Source organism: Lineus longissimus, chromosome 2, assembly GCF_910592395.1.
Source record: "Lineus longissimus chromosome 2, tnLinLong1.2, whole genome shotgun sequence".
In the NCBI taxonomy this organism is placed as follows: Eukaryota; Metazoa; Nemertea; class Pilidiophora; order Heteronemertea; family Lineidae; genus Lineus; species Lineus longissimus.
In genome coordinates this window covers 4,915,327-4,936,407 of record NC_088309.1, presented here as the reverse complement: position 1 = coordinate 4,936,407, position 21,081 = coordinate 4,915,327, and the positions used below count along the sequence as shown (strand labels likewise).

General features: G+C 40.1%; 2 protein-coding genes across 10 annotated transcripts in view; one reads left to right on the top strand and one right to left on the bottom strand.

Annotated features, from left to right (window-relative positions):
* LOC135502951 (secretory carrier-associated membrane protein 1-like) overlaps positions 1 to 5,293 on the bottom strand; it is a 15,835-nt gene extending 10,542 nt beyond the window's left edge. For 2 of the 4 annotated variants that reach the window (XM_064796170.1, XM_064796188.1), the window contains exons 1-3: positions 5,111 to 5,292; positions 2,292 to 2,396; positions 231 to 371 (exon numbers count right to left, since the gene is read on the bottom strand). In XM_064796170.1, the coding sequence (XP_064652240.1) occupies positions 231 to 371; positions 2,292 to 2,396; positions 5,111 to 5,167 (303 nt within the window). In that variant the 5' untranslated portion in view covers positions 5,168 to 5,292. Of the gene's footprint in view, positions 1 to 230; positions 372 to 1,818; positions 1,909 to 2,291; positions 2,397 to 5,110 lie in introns of those variants that run through there. The other 2 variants (XM_064796179.1, XM_064796197.1) reach the window with 2 other exon arrangements.
* LOC135502917 (AP-3 complex subunit beta-2-like) lies at positions 1,440 to 21,081 on the top strand. 6 transcript variants are annotated; one of them, XM_064796158.1, is made up of 23 exons: positions 1,440 to 1,508; positions 6,331 to 6,406; positions 6,739 to 6,909; positions 7,188 to 7,348; positions 7,712 to 7,750; positions 8,980 to 9,046; positions 9,312 to 9,494; positions 9,742 to 9,906; positions 10,096 to 10,193; positions 10,495 to 10,621; positions 10,908 to 10,970; positions 11,238 to 11,370; positions 11,678 to 11,730; positions 12,542 to 12,556; positions 15,884 to 16,051; positions 16,281 to 16,533; positions 16,796 to 17,002; positions 17,233 to 17,477; positions 17,792 to 17,858; positions 18,286 to 18,404; positions 18,782 to 19,013; positions 19,299 to 19,481; positions 19,851 to 21,081. In XM_064796158.1, the coding sequence occupies exons 2-23, from the start codon at positions 6,350 to 6,352 to the stop codon at positions 20,138 to 20,140; spliced, it is 3,096 nt and encodes a 1,031-aa protein (XP_064652228.1). In that variant the 5' UTR covers positions 1,440 to 1,508; positions 6,331 to 6,349; the 3' UTR covers positions 20,141 to 21,081. The 6 variants fall into 6 exon arrangements, with proteins under 6 accessions (XP_064652228.1, XP_064652195.1, XP_064652186.1 ...); XM_064796125.1 differs by lacking the exon at positions 1,440 to 1,508 and adding an exon at positions 5,523 to 5,804 and having other exon boundaries at positions 17,795 to 17,858; XM_064796116.1 differs by lacking the exon at positions 1,440 to 1,508 and adding an exon at positions 5,523 to 5,804.

The window sequence follows — 21,081 nt, the reverse complement described above, 5'->3', positions numbered from 1 at the left end:
TAAAGATTTCATCTAGGCCACTTTGAACTGAATAAATTTCTGGATTCTCTGGTTCTAATTTATAATCTTCAATGTTTTGCTTCAACAATTCAGCAAGTGCTTAGGTCAGGAAAAGGTCAAGAATGTCTAATCTCCACAATATTCCAGTATCCAGGAACTCATCAGTGACCAGGGGCTGGATTCCTCTTTACGCCAGGATATTCGTTGTTTACTTGGTTTCGTTTGCTTACCTCTTGCCGCCGCTGCAGCTCGGCCGTATCGGCTTTCTGTGCGGCTGATGGTGTGTAGGGTGGTGGTGATTCTGTCGGCTGCATGACAGCAGGCTGTGGTGGTGGAGGTTTCCATGGTTGCTGAGGTTGCTGTGGATTTGCCTGAAATGAGCACAGAAACAAACGGTCTTAGTACTTTCTTGGTGTAGCCTCCTCATTCAAATCCAAAGTCGGTTTCTGATGGTAGCAGAACTTTTCCTGCAGACTGAACCAATATTTATAGTTGCAATTCGAAGCGTGAACCAATATGCCTTTCCACCTTTACTAGCACTAACCAGTGTAAGCAGAGGACCTGATTTTCTCTCATATGCATTGCGAAAATCGGCTTCACAAAATGACCAGATTGTAATCTCTGCACATCAGCCGCACAGGGAACTTGTATTTAACAGTGCAATGCTCATACATGTAACTGCATACACACTGTGATAGGATTGAGATATAAAGCCTCCAGAGCAAATCAATAATTCACAATGTCAATGTAAAATGAACCACAGAAATAGAGACATGAGCTTTCTGATGTCTTCAAATTTGCTCCTGGCCACTGAGTGACCGACTACTTCATATTTTTCCCTTTTCAAGGATGTCATCTAAAGGGAAGATTTTTTCTTCTCCGAAATCTTTTGGTATGGTGGGGCCTATTCAGCCGAACAGATAACACATTACATGACTACCCCGTATACTGGTCAGTCAAAACGATCAGAATAGTGAGTGAAAACCATAGCGTGGACAAGGTCAGATCAGATCCCAACCCTTCGTTCTCAATGCCCGCTACAATTGCACTCAAGTACTGCAAGTCTGACATGTAGAGCCTTCGTAAATATCCCGATTAAGAATATTGATCTCTTCCCAACAAACCAATCCTGCATCTAGTCAGTTTCTACTTGCATCAGTGGACATACAGGTGGACAAATCAATTGTTTGCTCAGCTCAGCATTGTTAGAATTTTAAATGACATAAAGATCGAAAACAAGTGAGGAGGGATGTCTCCTACATGTGGGCCTATTAGTCCTAGACCTTACAATCACGCGAAATCAGTGAAGTATGGACACACCAGTGGCCGAACATGACTCTCCATTTGATGCATTCCAAATTGAACAGGGTTAGTGCCGCAGCAGGAGGACCATCAAGGAATACAATCTTCACCACTTCCAAATTTGAACCTAACTGGAAGAATGACAACCTTGACATCCAGACACCAGAAGCGGAGCTGGAGGAAGGAGGCACCATAATCTTTCAAAGGTAGGCCTGGCATGGAGATATTTCTACTTAACTTAAAAGTGATATGTCCACTGATGCAAACGCAACTTGACATACATGACTATATTTCAATCAAAGTACATGTACAATCTAGTCTAAGAACACCCCACTCCCATCCACCATCCTATCCCACCCCATCCCATCCCCCACCCCATTTTGGTGGTTGGTTGTAAAAGTGTAAGACCTGCAGTTGAATGTGACTGCCAAAACACACAAACAAGTTTTACCAGATGCAGCAGAAAGTTCCCATCACCATAAAAGACCAGAAATTGTGTGTCGACAGAATACCTACATCAACGTAGACAACCTGTGGCTTCTCCATTGCTGCCTCACAATGGCGGGCCTATGACGACTGTGACTATGTATGTAGTCGACTAGCATGCACAGCAGCCCAATGCAATATCGAGCAAATGCTGGTTTTAGATGAATATTGATAAAGTCGATTACTCATCCCATGCATTATGCGCAAATGGTTATGCATCTGTATCAGCATTCATAGATGGAGCCACTATACAGTGAGATCAAAACTGAAACAGATGTTGCTAAACTGATGAATGAGAGGAGTTCATGTTTTAACTTTTATATTATTGAATAAGGACTCAGGACCAGCAGGCATAAAGCTAGTTTCATCAAGCTGTCAAAAGATGTCACTGCATAGTGACAAATTTATTTTGCTCCCAACACATACATGTTGTTATGATTATTGAATAAGGACAAGTTAGATTCATCAAGCGGTCAAAACATTTCACAGTGGCAAATATGTACCTGCTGAGCTGTTTTCGTCTGATTCCCACTGGCAAACGGGTTGTACTCATCAATACCACCCTGTCCCTGGCCTCCTGTACGTGCTGCTTGCTGAACTGCTGGATCCTGCAAAGAGAATACAAAGTGCTTTGAGCAAGGACTTGTCTATGGAAAAGTTTCATCTTTTCCCATCCTACTGCTGTCAAGATTACTCTCACCATGTGATGCCTCTCAAGTCAAAAGTTCTTTTTGTTGTCAACTGCATTACAAACATCAATCAATAAGTACAGATGTTAATATTGATCTTGATTGCAGTGCAGAGTCAGTTACAAGGAAATCGTCATCCATAGCACATAGCTATTTCACTGACTGATTGATTTATGATTATGGACATCACCACTGAGATGAAGGGAAGTGGGTCAAGGGAACTGGTGCCACCAACCAACACACAGGCGCAGCACCAACCCCCTACACCAGCTCCCCACATGACATTTCTTTATCATTGAATTCATTTTAAATTTTATTCAAATATAGAATTACAAGTGCTGAACAGACCTTTCCTGCACACATGTGACTGATGACTCATTCATTCAATGATCTTTTAACTCACGTCAATACTAAAAATACTATAACCAGTATACAATACAATGTACATGTGATCCCTACCAATTCAATAACCATACATGCATTTTGGTCATTTTTGATGAAAGATAGTGACGTTATGCAGAAGGTATTTACAACTCAAGGTATTGCAACAAAAGCAAAACCAAACTGAATATCATAAAGTCTTGTACATATTAGCGACGATATAAGACCAGTCCCCAAATAACAACCATAATTGAGGAATCCCATATGTACCTTACTACTTTGATATTCCAAAAGCTGTTTCTTACGAGGCATTGTGAAATGCCACCAAATACTAATCCAGTTTTAAAAACTAAATGTCCATCACAAAGTCTAATAGAAAATCGTCAATCTCAATGGAAATGTCCAATTCAATCACTCGAAACAAATCATAGATTTAAACAGAAAAGCTCACTGCTCATAGAATAAACTAAATCATGAACATTCCCACTTATTTTATCCCTTCTAAATTGTTCTCGAGAAAGAAATGAGGTAGCAAGATATTCAACACAAATCTCATCAGATAGTATTCCAAAAGAAATTTCAGGTCAGCTGGACTCAATCATCCAATTCCAACCCCAGCATCCCTTCCATAACATTGTATTGTAAGATGAGATAAGATACGTTGACAATTCTGATAAGTGTCATCTGCTTCTGACTTGTCCAATGCCGAGTGCTTTTGACAAGGCTGCTCACACTGCTAATGCCACTATTGAGCGCCAGTCATGCCAGTCATGTCAATTGTTTCAAATTTTTTGTACATTGTTTAATCATTTACCTGACACCAACAGATGGAATCACAAAAACAGAGTTGGACTGATGGAAGAACGACATTGTACATGCAACAGATATCAAATTCATTTGAGAACCTTATCTTTAGTTCAAACTTTCAATTACAAATGATATCCAGAACAGATGACATTTGCTGAATACATGTATATCTACATCTGGTTTCAAAGTCTACTATGCTGTGCTGCACACTGGAGTAGAAGAACAGTTGGATGTGCTGAATTTGTAAATGTGTTAACTAAAAAAAAATTAGAATCATGGATGCTATGGCAGTTAGGTTACCAACTTTGTTAAATACGCAAGAAAACATCGAAAGGTAAGTTCATATTTTCAGATTCTGATTGTTGTTCAGGCAGTCAATCAAGTCAATGCCTTTACCTACAATGTACATGTATGCACCGCAGGAGATGCATTGACTTGGCTGAGACAGCAGGTGGTAACAATGTATTCAGCAAGTTGTAAATTACTGACAACTGCAGTTAATTTACATGTACAGTGAATACATAATCTGCTAAAGAACAGTACACATTTTCCCCAAAATCCATGTTGTACTAATGAATATTAAGTAAGCAGTGGAAGCCACCCCATCTCATGCTCACTCAACTATCAGCATTGCCCTTCTATTGACAAGGGGCCCAGACAAACAAAAATATTATAATATGCCGATGTGACAATCTGATATGCTGAACATGAATCATCGGACCATGAAGATAGACACCCTAGTCCTTGACGGTGAACATGGTTTCGATTGGTGAACCCAAACGGACAATTTCGAAAGTTTGTTTGGGCGCTGACCAGTCATGCGTTACACCAGACCAGTAACGAAGGGTCACTGCAATTGGCGAGTGGCCTTGTCTTGCAGTTGGCTTAGGCCTTTAGTTGTGGTGTGCACATAAATAACAATATCCATGTTTTGATTGCTTGGGCGCTGGTTTGTCTTTGTTGAAATCGTCCACTCCGTTAGTCTGTCAGTCAACAAGACATCCACTAAACGGTACATTAGGAGTCTACTAGGGGCAGTAGCCAGTAGGGCTGGGCCTGGCATTTCCATTTCAGGCATCGGACTTCTTGTTGGTTAGGAGCCTGGTTGGCGCCGGTCGTTATTGTTGTTCATGTGTTGACGTGTGTACTACGTCACCTCAGCAGTCAGCACAGTTAAAGCTAGCTAGCCTCGGGATCGGAGCTCCGAGGCTTCCTCGGCCGGGGAAACCATATAACAATAATGAAATTATTAAAAAGCCATCAATAATGATGGAGTGTACTCACAATAATAAATCAGGACGGTGGGGCCGGGGCAGGAAAGCAAAGAAAATACAGGGTACCACATCCTGAGTGTGTCGTGCACTTGCAGTGGCAGTCAGTGCAGTACAATGCTGAGTGCATTTTCGACTTTTGACGTGTCAATATTTTGCCCTCACAAAACTTACCGAGAACGGATTCGCAGCCTCCGGATCCGCAAATGGGTTGGCGTCGAAATCTGACATTGTACCCTTATCAAATCAATATTTTATTTTCTCGAATAAGAGAGAAATCTGCCTTATTTCATTGAATACTCTCACTTCGCGAAAATTTCCTACTTCCCGAAAGAAAATGGCTGACAAAATAATGAGTGACGCATGCGCATTGACTAACTGTCACACGAAAATGACGTCACCTGAAATTCAATTACAGTCACAAAAAGCACTTTCGCGGCATCATGAATCAAAATAAACACCCACAGTTGACCCATGAAGTAGTTAGAAGCATACAGAACGTTTGAACGCCTCGAAATAAGGTGTTTTAGAAGGACGCGTTGACGTGTCAACAACATTTCTATCACTTCCGGAAAAATCACATGACCACCAATATTTTCGGCCATTTTGGACAGTCGGCACTTTGAAGTTTTGATGAACACTGTACTACACATTTTGCCTGAATACACGCCCATTTATTTGTTTTTGGACACTTTCAAATTATCAGAGAGGGCATCAACACTGGCCACTAACTGATAATGATGGCCAATAATGGATTCCAGGGATCGTATGCGAATGAAAGGCCACCATCTTCCACTGGAAGTGGAGGAGATGCTGACATGGCTTCTGATCCAGCTTCCAGCAGTTTTTTCATGAATGATTTCAAGAAGTGAGTTCATAGGTTTACCAACTGGCCATATCATTTTTAATTTCTTTCATGTTGCTCATCAAATAAATGTCACCGTGCTTATTACAACATGCTTGATCTTTTGATTATAGACCCTTTTAAGTATTCTGGCCGTACCGTGGCCGTGGTAATTGCCACCATAGGCATGGGCATGATCAGATGGGCCAAGGTGGATCATTTGACACTGACGTGTTGGGCTCTATCACGGTCTACAGTGAAGTCCAAGAGATGATGGCAAGATCAAGATAAGAGAGTCACACGTGGCTCATACGTAGGCCTCTACTTTTACAATGACAGTCTTCTTTGTCCATGTTTCACAGTCAGAGCCAGAGTTTCATTGGCATTTGTTCAGGCAAAAGTTTTGAGGTCTCTTTCATGTCTTTTGAGTAAAGAGTTCACTCGTCAATGAGCGAATCATACAGTTATTGTGCCCTGTTGATTGCGGCCTCAATCAGGCAGCTAAGTCTGTTTTTGAACATTTGAAATTGAAAGTCTTTCCCATTTTCAGACATGAAGACTTGAAGTCAATGCTGGATGGTAACAAGGACAATGTGAAACTTGAAGCAATGAAGCGGATAATTGGAGTAAGTAATAATTCTGATAGAATCATTCAGGCATGTCAAATGCTGTATGCTGTCTTGTTTCTGTACATATCTTGGACATGGAACAGAACCTGCCCTGGCGTGTGAGGACTGGAGGTTCCAGGGCCTGTCTCTCTGTTAGATAAGTATTGATGTGACAACTACTTAGGGGAGGCTAGGTTTTGCTATGAAAATTGGCCAGGTAGACCAGTCTGCTTTGACATGGCTTCACTTACTATGAAAGAGGAAGCTGACATAAAGACAATGTCACAACCATCAGACAGTCAGCTCAGAGTTGGACACCTCCATATCAAAATTATCCTCTTTCATTTCAGATGGTTGCCAAAGGAAAGGATGTTTCTGACTTGTTCCCTGCGGTTGTGAAAAATGTTGTATCAAAAAATGCTGAAGTCAAGAAGTTGGTGTTTGTATACTTGGTCCGATATGCTGAGGAACAACAGGATTTGGCCTTGCTCTCCATTAGTACATTTCAGAGAGCTCTGAAGGTAATTATTCAGAAACTAGAATAATGTGTATTAATTTGTGTATTGCTTAGTAGAATTATAATCTTTTAATTCCAAACAAGAGATAAAGTTAGGCTGTGATCCTACCAACTCAATAGTCAGAAAGTCATTTTAAACGTTCTACTGAAAAATATGATTCATCTAACCTTTTGTGGATAAATTTGACATGAACTGGAAGTCTATGGTGTATTTGACTACACGCTACTGCCGCCTACCTGTTATGAAGTTCCTCATTGATTGACTGTTGGTTATTTCTTCAGGACCCGAATCAGTTGATTCGTGCTAGTGCCCTGAGAGTCCTTTCCAGTATCCGTGTGCCAGTGATTGTTCCAATCATGATGTTGGCTATTAAGGAATCAGTCATGGACATGTCTCCCTATGTCAGGAAAACATCAGCTCACGCCATACCAAAGCTTTACAGGTAAGCACAATCATACATTGCTTCTTATTGGTGTTGAAGTGTGTTAGTTTGTTGTTTGGTTTCATTCCACTTTAGCTGGTAATACATGTAACAGTTGATCCATAATTTTGGTTTCTGATAGTTTCTTTGGTTTAAGGGGTTACAGTGTTTCTTGAAATTTGTTGTGTGTGGCTGAATTATAATGCTGAGTTTGACACGTGTAGAACTTTTCATGTGACCATCTGCATACAAATTCTGCATTTGTGGTTTTACTAGCTGAAAGCAACTGTCACAGCCCTCACTTCGGTCTACTGACAAGTGTTCAGAATCCAGAGGACTTGTTCGCTTTATGATTTACATTTTTTTGGTGCTGTTTGCTTGCAGTTTGCTGAAAAAATATTGTATAGATGAGGGGGAGACCAGGTAGCCATTTCATTTGCATGCTCGGTGCATGTTCTTGTCATTCTCAACCATCTCAAAATTACCTAATTGTCAAAATTATATGATATGAAAGCAGGAGCCAGTTCAATCTCTCAGTCAACATGGTTCAATAGATCTGGATTCATTGGAGATCAGTCCTTGTGTTTAGCATGTTCCACTGCAAGAGTAGAGAGGAAAAGTGGTAAAAGGACACCACCCTGACATCAACGCTGTGAAGCTCTTTAGCAGTTCTAACTCTGGGACAGCCAACTTTGTAACTAAAAATCGACTGACTGACTATTAACAGGCATCTCAAAATTCCGAATGCAGAAGAAGAGACAAAATACCTCATGATGACTTCCTAATACTTTCAAGGCATCAGTTAATTTTGTGATGGTAGCTTACTAAACTAATAAACCATAACAAAGCATGTATTATTTATTGTAACATTACATGTACTATCTATGGTCTTTGTTCAGGGTTGTCCTCATAAAACCAATAATGTTTATTCTTGCCTTTGTAAGATTTGGAAATGTCCCCCAGACCCGGGGCAGCTGGATCTCTAGCTCTTTTTACCCCTGTTGTTTTGAGGTGGCTGGCATTTCAACGCCTTTTCATACTCATTAGCCTCTGCCATCTGGCTAATGTGAGGTTGAGTTTATATACATGTAGTTCATCGCAACAAATGCATGCCTTGATATCATATTGAACCATGTCTATGACTTCTCATGCTTCGCATCATTTATTATTTCCTTCATGGTTGTGCTCTAATGAATGGTTCTTGCTTGGGAACATGCCATACTAATAATATATTGTTAGCCAATGTGAAATCAATACAGTATGTAAATATGGGAGTTTGTTAGGGGAACTGAAGTATGTGACACTCATATTGGGTCACATATTGAGTAGTTTGTTTGATGATGGCACTCTAGTGCACTTCTCTGCTGATTATCATTCCTATGTTGGTTGCTGATAGAACTGGCCTTGATGATTTTAACACTCTCAGGGCCATTGCGATAACTATACATAATATTATCCCATGCCATTGGTCCTGATTGTCATGGATTATATGAACTGTGTGAACTAACGCAGGTTGAAATCATGAAAATCCACTCTCGCAGCAGTGCTTACTTTCCTTGTCAAAACTGAAGTGCACAACATTTGCATCAATGACAGGCAGAAATTATCGCAATACCCAACAGCAGAAGAGTTATTTTCTGTTTCAATTGCAGCCTGGATCCTGAACAGAAAGAGATACTGGTGGAAGTCATTGAGAAGCTACTTGCAGATAAGACTACCGTGAGTTATTCTAAGCTCTGTCTGAGATATACTTGAATCATGTGTATGTTCAACATTGAAAGAATCCCCTCTCATACTTAACCATTAAAATGACTCTTCTGTTTCTTCAAAATGAAGATTTTTGAAGATATTTGAAGACAAACTTTGACTGTTCTTGGAAAACTGAGAGATAGATTTAGGTCGGTGTCCAGTATTTTGTACTTTCTGAATTCATTTGAATATTGAATGAGGCAATTTCTGATTCTACATTTCTCCTTTCTTGCAGTTGGTAGCAGGCAGTGCAATCCAAGCCTTTGAAGAGGTTTGCCCAGAGAGGATCGACCTAATTCACAAGAACTATCGTAAACTTTGCACTTTGTTGGTCGACGTTGAAGAATGGGGCCAGGTGATCATCATCAACATGATGACAAGATATGCGAGGACTCAGTTTGTTAATCCTAATCAAGATGTAAGTGGCGGGTGATTTGGTGTTCTGTAACTTGAATAGGGGGGGTGACGTTTAAAGGAAGTTGTGCCAGAACAAGTCACATGCATCTGCAGACCAAATGTAAAGTTGGGAGCTGTCACAATGATAATGTCGCAACCATCTGTATCTCCTTGTACTGAGTCGCATCCTGCCCGTGGATATTCCAAAGATTAATGCTGATTACAGCTAAAATCGTTAGTAAAATGCAATACCTATTGTGTCTTTACAGGATGCTGTCGAGGAGAACAGTGAGAGAGCATTCTACGCTTCGAGTGAGGAATCGGAGAAAGAAGAAGAGGAGGAGAAGCCGAAGAAGAAGGCATACATAATGGACGCTGATCACCGGCTCTTACTCAGGACATGTAAACCATTACTCAACAGCAGAAATGCAGCGGTAGGTTTGGAGAGAATGTCAATAGCACAGCACCCTCTCTGTTAGGCACAGTGAGTTAGGTCCCATTCAATTTCCCCTTTGTATTCAGCAGTTATGATTTAGATTCTAGGGTACCTGGAGCCATCTGGTTTGCAGGTGCTGCAGAACACTTCTGGCACAACCTCTAAATATTTTATTTATCTATTTCAGGTTGTGATGGCTGTCGCCCAACTTTACCATCATTGTGCGCCGAGGACAGAAGTGAACTTGATTGCTAAAGCTCTAGTTCGACTACTAAGGAGCCATAAGTGAGTTGGACTTAAATGAGCACTTACTTGTTGTAATACCCCTTGGAACTTGGGCTGGGAGCTGTATGATTGATTGTAGGCTCTGATTGACTGCTTGAAGTCACAGGGTTGCGATAGCTATCACTCATGAAGTGGATGTTGCTGGCAGAGAAATGTTGCCTGGGGCGTGCAGATACCAAGAGGAGAGTGTAAGTTAACTAATTGAGGCTGCCAAAGCGTCAACCTGCGTGATTTACTTCAGTCAAACTTTTCAACTCCTCCACCAGGTCAGAATTATGATTTACCATTTGCTTATTTTCAGAGAAGTCCAGTATGTTGTCTTGAGTAATATCGCTGCCTGCTCCATCAAAAGGAAAGGAATGTTTGAACCATTTTTGAAAAGCTTTTACGTGCGATCAAATGATCCATTACCAGTTAAACTTCTAAAGGTATGCTGTGTTTATCTTGATATTTCTATAAACATGTACCGTAGTTTGATTATACTCAGTTTTGTGTAGTAATAAGAATGAACTTTGGATTGTGACATCATTAAACTGTGGCTTACAATATTCACTATCGGCCTCCTGAGATGTGTAAGCATACATCTATATTGGTGAAAATCATCACACGCAGCACACACAGTTGGGCGAGATTTAATATTGTGCAGTAAGGTTATTGCAGTGTCCAGATTTAACACCTCGTCTCCTTAAATCTCCTATCTCAATCTCTTTGCAGCTTGAAATCTTGACGAATCTTGCCACAGAGACCAACATATCAACCATACTTAGAGAATTCCAGGTAAGTAATTTTAGTCTAATGCATCAAATACTCCACCATGTTTGCTGTTTGGTAGGTGCACCAAAAAGCTTCCATAGCATAGGTCTGCCTGCTCCAAACAGCTCATCAGAACTATAGCTTATCCCGGTTTCTGCAGCATGAAGCGATGAGGAGTATCACTCCCCCTGGACAAGATGTCCGTTACTCTAACCACCTTTATGCCACCGATCTCCCTACAAACTTGCTATATTCATCGTAGGAATCACGAATATTCTTTTATATTTTCAGACTTACGTCACAAGTTCTGATAAAGACTTCGCAGCAGCCACCATCCAAGCCATTGGCCGATGTGCTAGCAGCATTGGAGAGATCACTGATGCTTGTCTGAATGGTCTTGTCTCACTCATGTCCAACAGGGATGGTAGGTTGAAAAATGAAGAAAATATACTCAAGGATTAGAGCAACATTGCATATGAATGAGATTTGTTTACATTCATCTCCACTATGCATGTTACTGAGGGGTCGGGAGAGTCATGAAGTCAAAATGATCTTGATAAGCCAGCATTCCCCCCTTCAATTCCTCTAAACTCGGAAAATTTGATAAGAGTACTAAAGTATTGGAATGAATGTCACTGTACAGTCAGTCAGAGAATTCTATATGGTCCAATGATGAATGAAGACAATATTTCCTTTGAAATGGACCTATATCATTTCATGTTTTATTCCAGAGAGTGTGGTGGCAGAGAGTGTGGTGGTCATCAAGAAACTTCTCCAGATGCAGGTGAGGTTGCGTTCTTTTTAAACCCAGTATTTCTACTCTTTCATTCTTTGAATCTGTAGTGAAATCTATTTTTGCCAAATACCTATAAATTTTATAATTAAAGGTGAAGGAGTTTGCCATTGATACTAATATGAACTATGAATTTTCTTTGTGATTTTTGCATTACCAAACATTTGTGCATGTTCTTTTGAGCTGCCTAGCCAATGCAGTAATGCGCTCTTGTGATCTTGTCACTGGTATTTTTTTGTTCCATGAAAATATCAAGAAGACACATTTGCTTGTGTACTTGTAGTTAGTAGATGTCTAACCTGTACTGGTGAATAATCATTGCCCTAACTCACCACTACGTGTTTTTAGTTTTTCCCAGCACAATTCATTTTAGGCAGCATGGATGAGAAATTTGCACAGTTGCACGGTTGCACGGTTTCACTGCAACTTATGATTTCCCAAAACAGGACGTCCTATCTGATGGGATGCATGATATGAAACATGACATAAGGTGCACTTTGAGATACTTAGGGAAGCTTTTTCACTTGGGAAGGAAAATAATTGCAGATGTTACTTTGAGCTTTTGTCAAGGGACGATGGTTTAAGTTACCATCTCATAACAACTACATTTGAGATTGGCAAGGAAGTGGCCTGTAATTTGACTGTGTCTTGTTGGACGTAGCAACACGTACCTGGGTTAGTCTTTCAATATCACACACGATGTTCCTCACTTCCAAAACAAAGGGCGCGCCCACAATTGATCCTAATCGACTTTCATGGACAGCTTGCGTACAAACACATATATCATTTCTCATTTTGCCAGGGTCATTCTAAAATGGTATAGTAGTGTTTTAAGTGGCTCTAATATGTTTGTTCTTTTCTACTGATGTAGTAGGTCCATTAGAAAAACTAGTTCTTTTGGTTTCATTGCCTTTTTCTGCTTACTATGTCAAGTGCTACTCTTTTGAGTTGCCCTGCTTGCTTGCTGGTGGGCCTGACCCTACTTTGAAATGACAATTTCTAATTTGTTTTAGTGTGCCTTAGAATTTCACTGAGTTTTTCCAATAACGGCATTGTCTAGTGGACCCACTGCATCAGTCGCTTAACTTTTTGGTTCTCGCCTTCATGAACCCCTGGGAGACATGGTGTATTAGGTAATAACTCACTATATGTACTTGAGTCCTTTAAATATAGGTTTTCATGAACTGATAGTCCTCAATCCTGTCTGTTTCTTTATCAGAGGTAATGGTTTATGTGTGACTCCAAGTCAAAATATCCCTGCTTTTAGGTGACGTAAATTGGTTAGCAATTGAGTGACTAGGGTGTACTTTGCAATAGTCATGCCTACCATCAGAAACTGATAACAAGTATGAGTTTCTCCTGCCGTTTTATGGGATTCATGTGATGTCAGGGCTGCTCTGCAGTACAGAATTCCGCTACTGTTGTCAAGAAATTCCTCTACACCACACCAATAATGGCTCATTAGAAAATACAATTAAATTTCTCAACCAATCTGCTATGTGCTATCTATCATAAAGCAAGTTCTGTACCTATAAGAATTAGACTGTAGAGCAACTGACAGATCCCTACAGTTGGTAGGCAAGACAGATCATACCTACTTGCTAGCCCAATCTGCAGGCAAAAGGGTGCTTTGGGTGTCCCATTTAGTCCTAAAAAGGTAAATCTGCGTACTTAGATTTCACATCGTTGCCCTCTAAAGTTTTGCTGTTATAGGTATGCACACTTGATATCCTTTATCATATACACTTTAGTATTCTTCCTACAGTTTGCTCCAGGAGGGAGAAGTTTTTTTGATAGACACCTCCCTCACCGAAAAGCAGTGTGATATCAGTCAGGATTCAGTCAGGTTGCAGTGTTACCTCACATTTTTATGGCAGTGTTGAAATCAGTGGAAAGCAGTCATAGGCAGTGTTTTTCAGTCACGCAATACCAAAGCATACAGTTATACAGCAATCAAAAATAGAGGTTAGGGAGTCATAAGCAGTGGTAAGACAGTCAAAATCAGTGGTAAGGCAGTCAAAAGCAGTGCTCATTTAAATATTTAGGCTGACTGATTTCCACTGCTTTTGACACTGAAAATGACTCCTCACTATGCATCATGCACAGGGCTGGCAGTGGGGTTCAGTGTTAATTTAAATATTTCGCAGCACACTGAATCCACACTGAAACACCACTGATTTTGACTGCCATTTCCAAAACCTCTTGGAGGGAGCAGTCATTTTCAGTGTTAATATGAATAATTTATTTAATGGCATGCAGGCACGAACTGTTACTTTTGCTGTCCTATTTTACTTTTTAGACGGTGTGTTTGCGTCCAATATGGCAGTGATGACGTCATCTGCACAAATAGAGGACATCGCCATTGCATGATGACGTGACACAGTAAAAAGATGACAAATTCACGTCCTTGACCTACGTCATTGCAAACTTTGTCATAATGACAGTGGTCAGATGGGTTACTAGACAATTGAAACGACACATGGCACATAGCTACTGTCAGTGATGTCAGGGATTAAAGCTAGATCAAATTGACATCCAAATAAAGTAACTGCACGCGGCCTGTAGAATAATGATCTACTGATTGATGTGTATTGAGCTCCCATGCAGATAATTTGCCGTGTATGCATACATTACAATTAACACCTATAGGGCCTACAGTAGATGCATGAAGATAAGATACATGCAGATATCTTGCAGTGTATGCATGCATTACAACACCTATAGGGCCTACAGCCTTCTTGATTTGCTGAAAATACAACTTCAGTGTCTGTCCAGATTACCCTTTTTGCATTCATTTGGCTCCTTATGTGTTCCAATTCAAATTGACTAAAACTCCCCTCTTCTCATATTGAAATTCGGGTAAATATCGAGAAATATGAAGAGCTACCATGATTTCTTGAATGTTTGACTATCAAATTCAAACTTAATACTAGCTTCCTGTCTCAGGTTGCATTATGGGTGATATTTAACACTGAATTTGACTGCAATTACCACTGCTTTACACTGCCATCAAGTCTTAATCTCACCAGTCATAAAGCAGTGGTTTTCAGTCATGTTGAAAATGCCACGGGTTTCGATCAGAGTTGGAGAAGTGGAAATCAGTGGTCTTTCAGTCATAGGCAGTGTTTTTGAAATACGTCGTTCATAATGATATGCAAGTGGCAGTGCTTTGCAGTGGTCTTTCAGTCAAAATCAGTGGTTTTAAAACATTAAGAAAAAATGATATGCCTGAGACAGTCATATGCAGTGGGGGTTTCAGTCAAAAGCAGTGTGATGCAGTCATTTTCAGTGCACTGCCTTTCGGTGAGGGCTAAACCTCATTTTGGAATATAGCTTAGTAGACAATATCATAGTTCTGTAAAGAATATCATCACAGGTGTATAGAAACCAGCCATCTTCCAGCATGTCTGAACTCCAAACTTAATTCTGTTGATTTTCTTATCTCTATAATTGTAAAAAAAAATGTTTTTTCTTCTTTTCAATTCTGTTTGTATCCTTCTTTTTTGATTGTCATGTACACTACAAAAGTAAAAGAAAAAAATCAGAACAGCATGGATTTCTTTCATCATAATGATTCAATCCTGCATGCCTAATAGTCATATCTACGTTATCTGCTCTTGGCCAATAATGAGTGCTGATCAATTTGTGTGAGTTCAGCTCTGAATCTGATCCAACGCAAAATGTTCTGTTTAAAGACAGAAAACATTCAAGATGTTAAATGTGCAAGTCCTTGCTTCATCAATGGGTCATCCATGATAATCAACATTTTCGGAAGAGTACAAACATACTCTAATTGGTAAAGAGTACTCTCAAACCTTGACCCCTTCCCCCTAGTGCTGGTTTTGTACTCTTTTGAAAATAATAATGGATGACTCCCAAATTGGTTCTCCATCAGCACATTCGGCAAATGAAAACCAGAATCTTTTCTCTTGCTGATGGGTAACGCACTGATTACCATGTGGTACCATGTGGCTTGACATATCCAGCATTCTGTAAATATAGAGATTCTGTCAAGTTGATTGAAACTTAAGGATTGAAAACCTTGTTTGCATCAGCTTAGCTGAATCTGCACCTGGGGGTGTTGCATAACTATGCGGTAACCACAAAAGTTTTTTTTTACAAAATTCTCCCTTTGCTGTTTCAGCCCACAGAACATAAGGACATCATCATACACATGGCGAAACTTGCCGATAATATCACTGTTCCAATGGCACGTGCTAGCATTCTTTGGCTGATTGGTGAATACTCGGACAGGGTACCAAAAATTGCACCTGATGTGCTGCGGAAGATGGCGAAGAATTTCATCAATGAGGTGTGTACACATTGATATACAAAATTGTCCAGCTCAAATATAATATAACGGATTTTGAGAAGGACTGTTTGGGTTTGACTTCAGCATGAGTGAGTAACTGGTCAATATGATGTTGTTTTTTGCCATTGGGAAACCCAGGCATTCTGACATACTTTAGGCTAAAATGTAAGTTTATTTGTCTGAACTAACTGATTACGCCTAATCAAACATTCCTTCTTATCGCTTTCAGGAAAACATAGTCAAGCTACAAATCCTCAACTTGGCTGCAAAGCTTGCCATCACCAACTCAAAGCAGACGAAGCTGCTCAGTCAGTATGTGTTTAACCTTGCTAAATATGACCAGAACTATGACATCCGTGACAGGACACGGTTCCTGCGTCAGCTTATCATGCCGACGGAGAAGACGGGCAGTCTAGCCAAACATGTCAAGAAGATTTTCCTGTCAACCAAACCCGCGCCGGTGCTTCAGTCGAAATTCAAAGGTAAATCACCCACAAAATGTTCTTTGAGGTTCAGACCATCAACTTAAGACAATTGAGGACATCAATGTTGGCCAGGCTAACAGAATATCAACCACTAACACTTCTCAAGAGCAGCATCCAACCTTGCTCAGTACTTCTTTGAGTATTCAGTTCATGAGCAATCGGTGAATGTGTACCTTTACATTCTTGCTGATTGGACATTATATGGTCCAAAAGATTCAGTAGGGATTTTATTTTACAAGCTTTTTAAATAACTTTTTAGATCGTGATCAGTACCAGCTCGGCACCCTGTCTCACCTGATGGATACTAAAGCCAGTGGTTATCAAGAACTTCCTGAATGGCCTGAGGAAGCCCCTGATCCAACAATGAGGAATGTCGAGGTTGTCACGCCGTGGCTCGATATCAAACCAGACAAGAAGGCCATCAAAAAGAAGAAATCATTTTATTCTGATACAGAATCAAGTGTTGGTGAGTTGACAAACTTGTTGCTGTTGCCAGCAAAAGATTGATCAGATCTATTGTTGTTACTGAGCAAATACCTACTTTGTTCCACTTGACGATCGCAACGGACAACATTTCTCAAAGACATAAGAGCTGTGTTTTATAACTGTAACCTTTCTGTGAACTTGTAATGAGCCCAAGGTTTGCTCATAAATCATATCATTAGTTTATGACTTATATTCCTTTGCAATTTTCAGATGATTCTTCTGCAACGGATGACAGTAGTGAAGAAGAAGAAAGCACTGAAGAAGAAGAGTCTGGAATGGAATCTGCGTCTAAGGATGGGACAGAAAAGTCGGAGACGGAGGGCTCCGAAAATTCCGACTCAGAGGAGGAGTCTGAGGAAGAAAGTGAGGAGGAATCGAGTGAAGAAGAGGAAAGTGAAGAGGAGACGGAGAGTGAGAGTGAAGAAGAGAAAAAGCCACCACCGAAAGCTCAAAAGGTATGAAAAGTGAGGAACCATTGGGTTATACAGGGTAACCTTGCCTATCCCCCTGCCAGGAGGACATTCTCTGTTAGTTAGTATGAATGATTGAAAGGAATAAAATATCTATACTTTACTTGTGGAGAGCCTGCTCTAAGGTCAGGACGGTTGACCTCGTGTCATACGTCGAGCCCTGTCTTTCTCTGTTGAGGCAACAATGTAACCTTGAGTTGTTGTCAAAGCAAAGAAACAAAACAAGGAAACATAGTTCATCTCTTTCAGTATCAAAGCAGCCTAATGTAGTGACTTCATCCAAACTCTTTATTTTTCAGAAGAAAGGAAAAGAGAGTGGTGGTGGTGGTAAAAGTGCCAATGACCTCTTGCTCGACTTGGATGATCGTAAGTTTAGTTTAATAGTTAGTATGAAAAAAGATGATCAGTCCTAAATCAAACATAAAAGCTTTCTTCAATTTTATTTCATGGAGAAATAAAAACCTATCAAATAGTCTTATGTCATGTAAAGTTTTCTGTAGGGCCACTTACATGTAAAAGAGGATTTCATGATCCAGGAAACTGATTAATGGTTAAGGTTTGCTGTAATTTGAGAGTCTGATATTGATGCGAGAACTATATTTCAGCCTCTTGTATCTCAGTGAGTATAAAAGGCTGGTGACTTGGCATGCTAGAGTGAAATGTAGTTAGTCATGTGGTGTGCTGCTTTGGCTAGAATTTATTAGTACAAATTGTTTGGTACTATTTAAAGCAGCTATAGATTGAAGAGTGATGGTCTCAGCTTTGTAGAATCCCCTTCTCCTCCATGTTTCAGTTGGCATGTCAGCTGCAGCTAGCCCCGTCATGACCCCTGGTGATGTCCTGACCCCGACCATGGCCTCTGACCTCAGTAGCCATTCCCTTAGTGACAAGGTCAAGTCAGCTTCACAAGCGGTAAGTTGTAATCTCCTGTTTGCTAGGCATTTTACTTGGTGTAGTTCAGCCGGTTAAAGTTTATTTGCTTTCAGGTGCTCAATTTCTCTCTGACGGCTATTTTGAGCTTTAAGTGGCCTATATTCATAGAGAAGACAAAGAAAACTGCTTCAAACCTCAAAAGAATTTGTCATGAGATAAGCATATACATGTAGAAACAAACTTGGGTAAATGGAGCCAGTTAACTTGGTTTTGCTCAAAGTTTTTTACCGGTGGGTTTGATTCGGGGGCACTACATAAGACGATGGCTGGGAGTGTAGAGACAGGTCACAGGACACTGTAGCATATCAAAGAATATTATGTGCCACTGAACAAATTGACTTTTTTCTCTCTTGTAGGTGTCGAGTGCAGTCTTCATTCCAACTAAAACATTTGAACTGGTGAACCGTATGACAGGTGGAGGCCTCAGCGCTCAGTACAGATTCACTCGATCCATGTCTGTCTTCTCACCCAAGATGGTCTCCGTGGAGATCAATTTTATCAATAAGAGTGACAAGCCGGTCGTCCCGATCAGAGTTGGTAACAGCAAGCTTCAGGCTGGAATGGAACTGCACAGCTTCCCAGAAATAAGTAAGTTAAGGATTTTGCTTAAGTTAAAGAAACGAATTTGCTGATCATGCTATCCATGTCATGCTATCCAGTCATGAGGGCAATCCAAAATTTGTTGTCTTCAAGTAGCATGGCTTGATGTCTGCTCTGATTTCTGCCAATATCTATGCCTTGTCTGCACCTTTCCATAAAGCCTTAGATTTGGAGAATGTGGTGTGAATCAAAAGATATTTGCTACTCATGCACTCAGATTAGTGCTGCTTCACATTTTTGGTATTGCGGAACTCATTTGAGTTTTCGTTTCAGATAATTTAGATAGTGGTGCTTCCACCTCAGTCACGATGGGAATTGACTTTAACGACACGACGCAACCTGCCAGCTTTGAGATTTGTACATCAGAAAGGAAGTTTAGCGTGACAGTCAAGGCACCTGTGGGAGAATTATTGCAGCCGATTTCGATGAGTGAAAACGAATTTAATAGAGAGCAAAGTAAGAGACGAAAAAGTTATAACCAAGAATACATCATTATAGACATCAATTACATTGAGTGCATTTTAATTATAATCCACAGTTAGCTAACAAGCACCACAACATCAGTATCCATTAAAAAAGGTTCTAGTAAAAGGTGGTTCGAAGTTACATAATTAGATGGATAACCCAAAAAGGGTTTTCTATCTGACTCCTTGGGCAAATTCAAAACATGCCTCATGACCTTGTCCTGCTGTATGTCCCTCTTGATGAGCCACCAACAGCTTTGGCCATTTTGTTCTGTCTTTTTCTTCGCCATCCATTTCATATCCACCATTCACCCACATTCACCCAGCGCTTTCAGATGAGAATTATTTTATTTTATTTCAGGTAAATTAACAGGTATGAATGAAAATTCCAGCAGCATAGAAGTACCATCTGGTAACCGGGACCCAGGAGTGATCAGCAGTAAAGTTTACGAAGCAGCGAACGTGATCCAAGTGCCAGGAATGAACGAAAATGAATACAAGTACTGTGCAAAGACAATGGGGACAGGGTCATTGGTGCTAGTCAAAGTCACCGCTAGTGGTAGTAAGGTGTCGATAGTTGTTAACTGTGAGAAAATGGTGATAGGTTCAATGTTGTTAAAAGATATCAAAAGTTCTCTGTCTCGGATATGATTTTATTGATCGCTGTTTATAAATTGGGCACCCTTGGCGCAACTCGTTCGTAGGATGCATAATGTATAGCTATATTCAAGGTAATCTCTGGGGTCATTCCGTCAAAGACTGCTTGCAGCATGAACTACTATATGATATTACTGACCACATCAGTTATGTAAAAAAAGAGTTAAATAACATGACATCGCATTAGAACGGACCCTAAAAACAAAGTATGTTTGTTGCTGATATTGATTAATCTGATTATGGCTTGGTCGTACCTTCTGATTGGCTGTCCTTGACAAATGCATGCCATGATATGTATATTCTTTATACTCAGATTAAATTGTCCTGATTGTACACGGTTGTACATGTAATCATGCAGGACATAAACCAACCTCATTCCTCTTGGTTTGGTCTGTGTGTGACCATTGTGTTGTACATAGTGTATAGCATATTGTCCTGTCCACTGTCCCTGATAGAACTGTCTGTCTCTTTTGTCTTGTGTCGGTACATCTATGTGTACATTTGAAGTGAGTCAACACAAAATGCAATGCTGAAGGCTCAATATGCCCCATATCTAACATTTGGAATTAACAATACCATTGCTTTGCCTATAAAATGACTGACCTGTCCTACAAATATCGGAGCATTCAGGTAAACAGTAAAACTGTTACGGTAAAAAATGTTGTGGGAAAAGCACTTGATTTGATGCAGTGGCCTATAATTGCGTCATTGCCTTATTTGGCAACACTATGCCTCGTAATGTGCCTGCTGTTCCTAGTTGTTGGTCATGTGTTGTCAATTGCATTATTTCTCTACTTATTTGATGAGATAATTTGTTTCTTCCTCAATTTACATTTGCTAATATTTTGCTTATGTTTGTGATGTGGTCTCCAGTATTACCAAGAAATTAATCGTGTCCTGGAAATTATATATTTCAATGAAAAATAAAGTTTGAT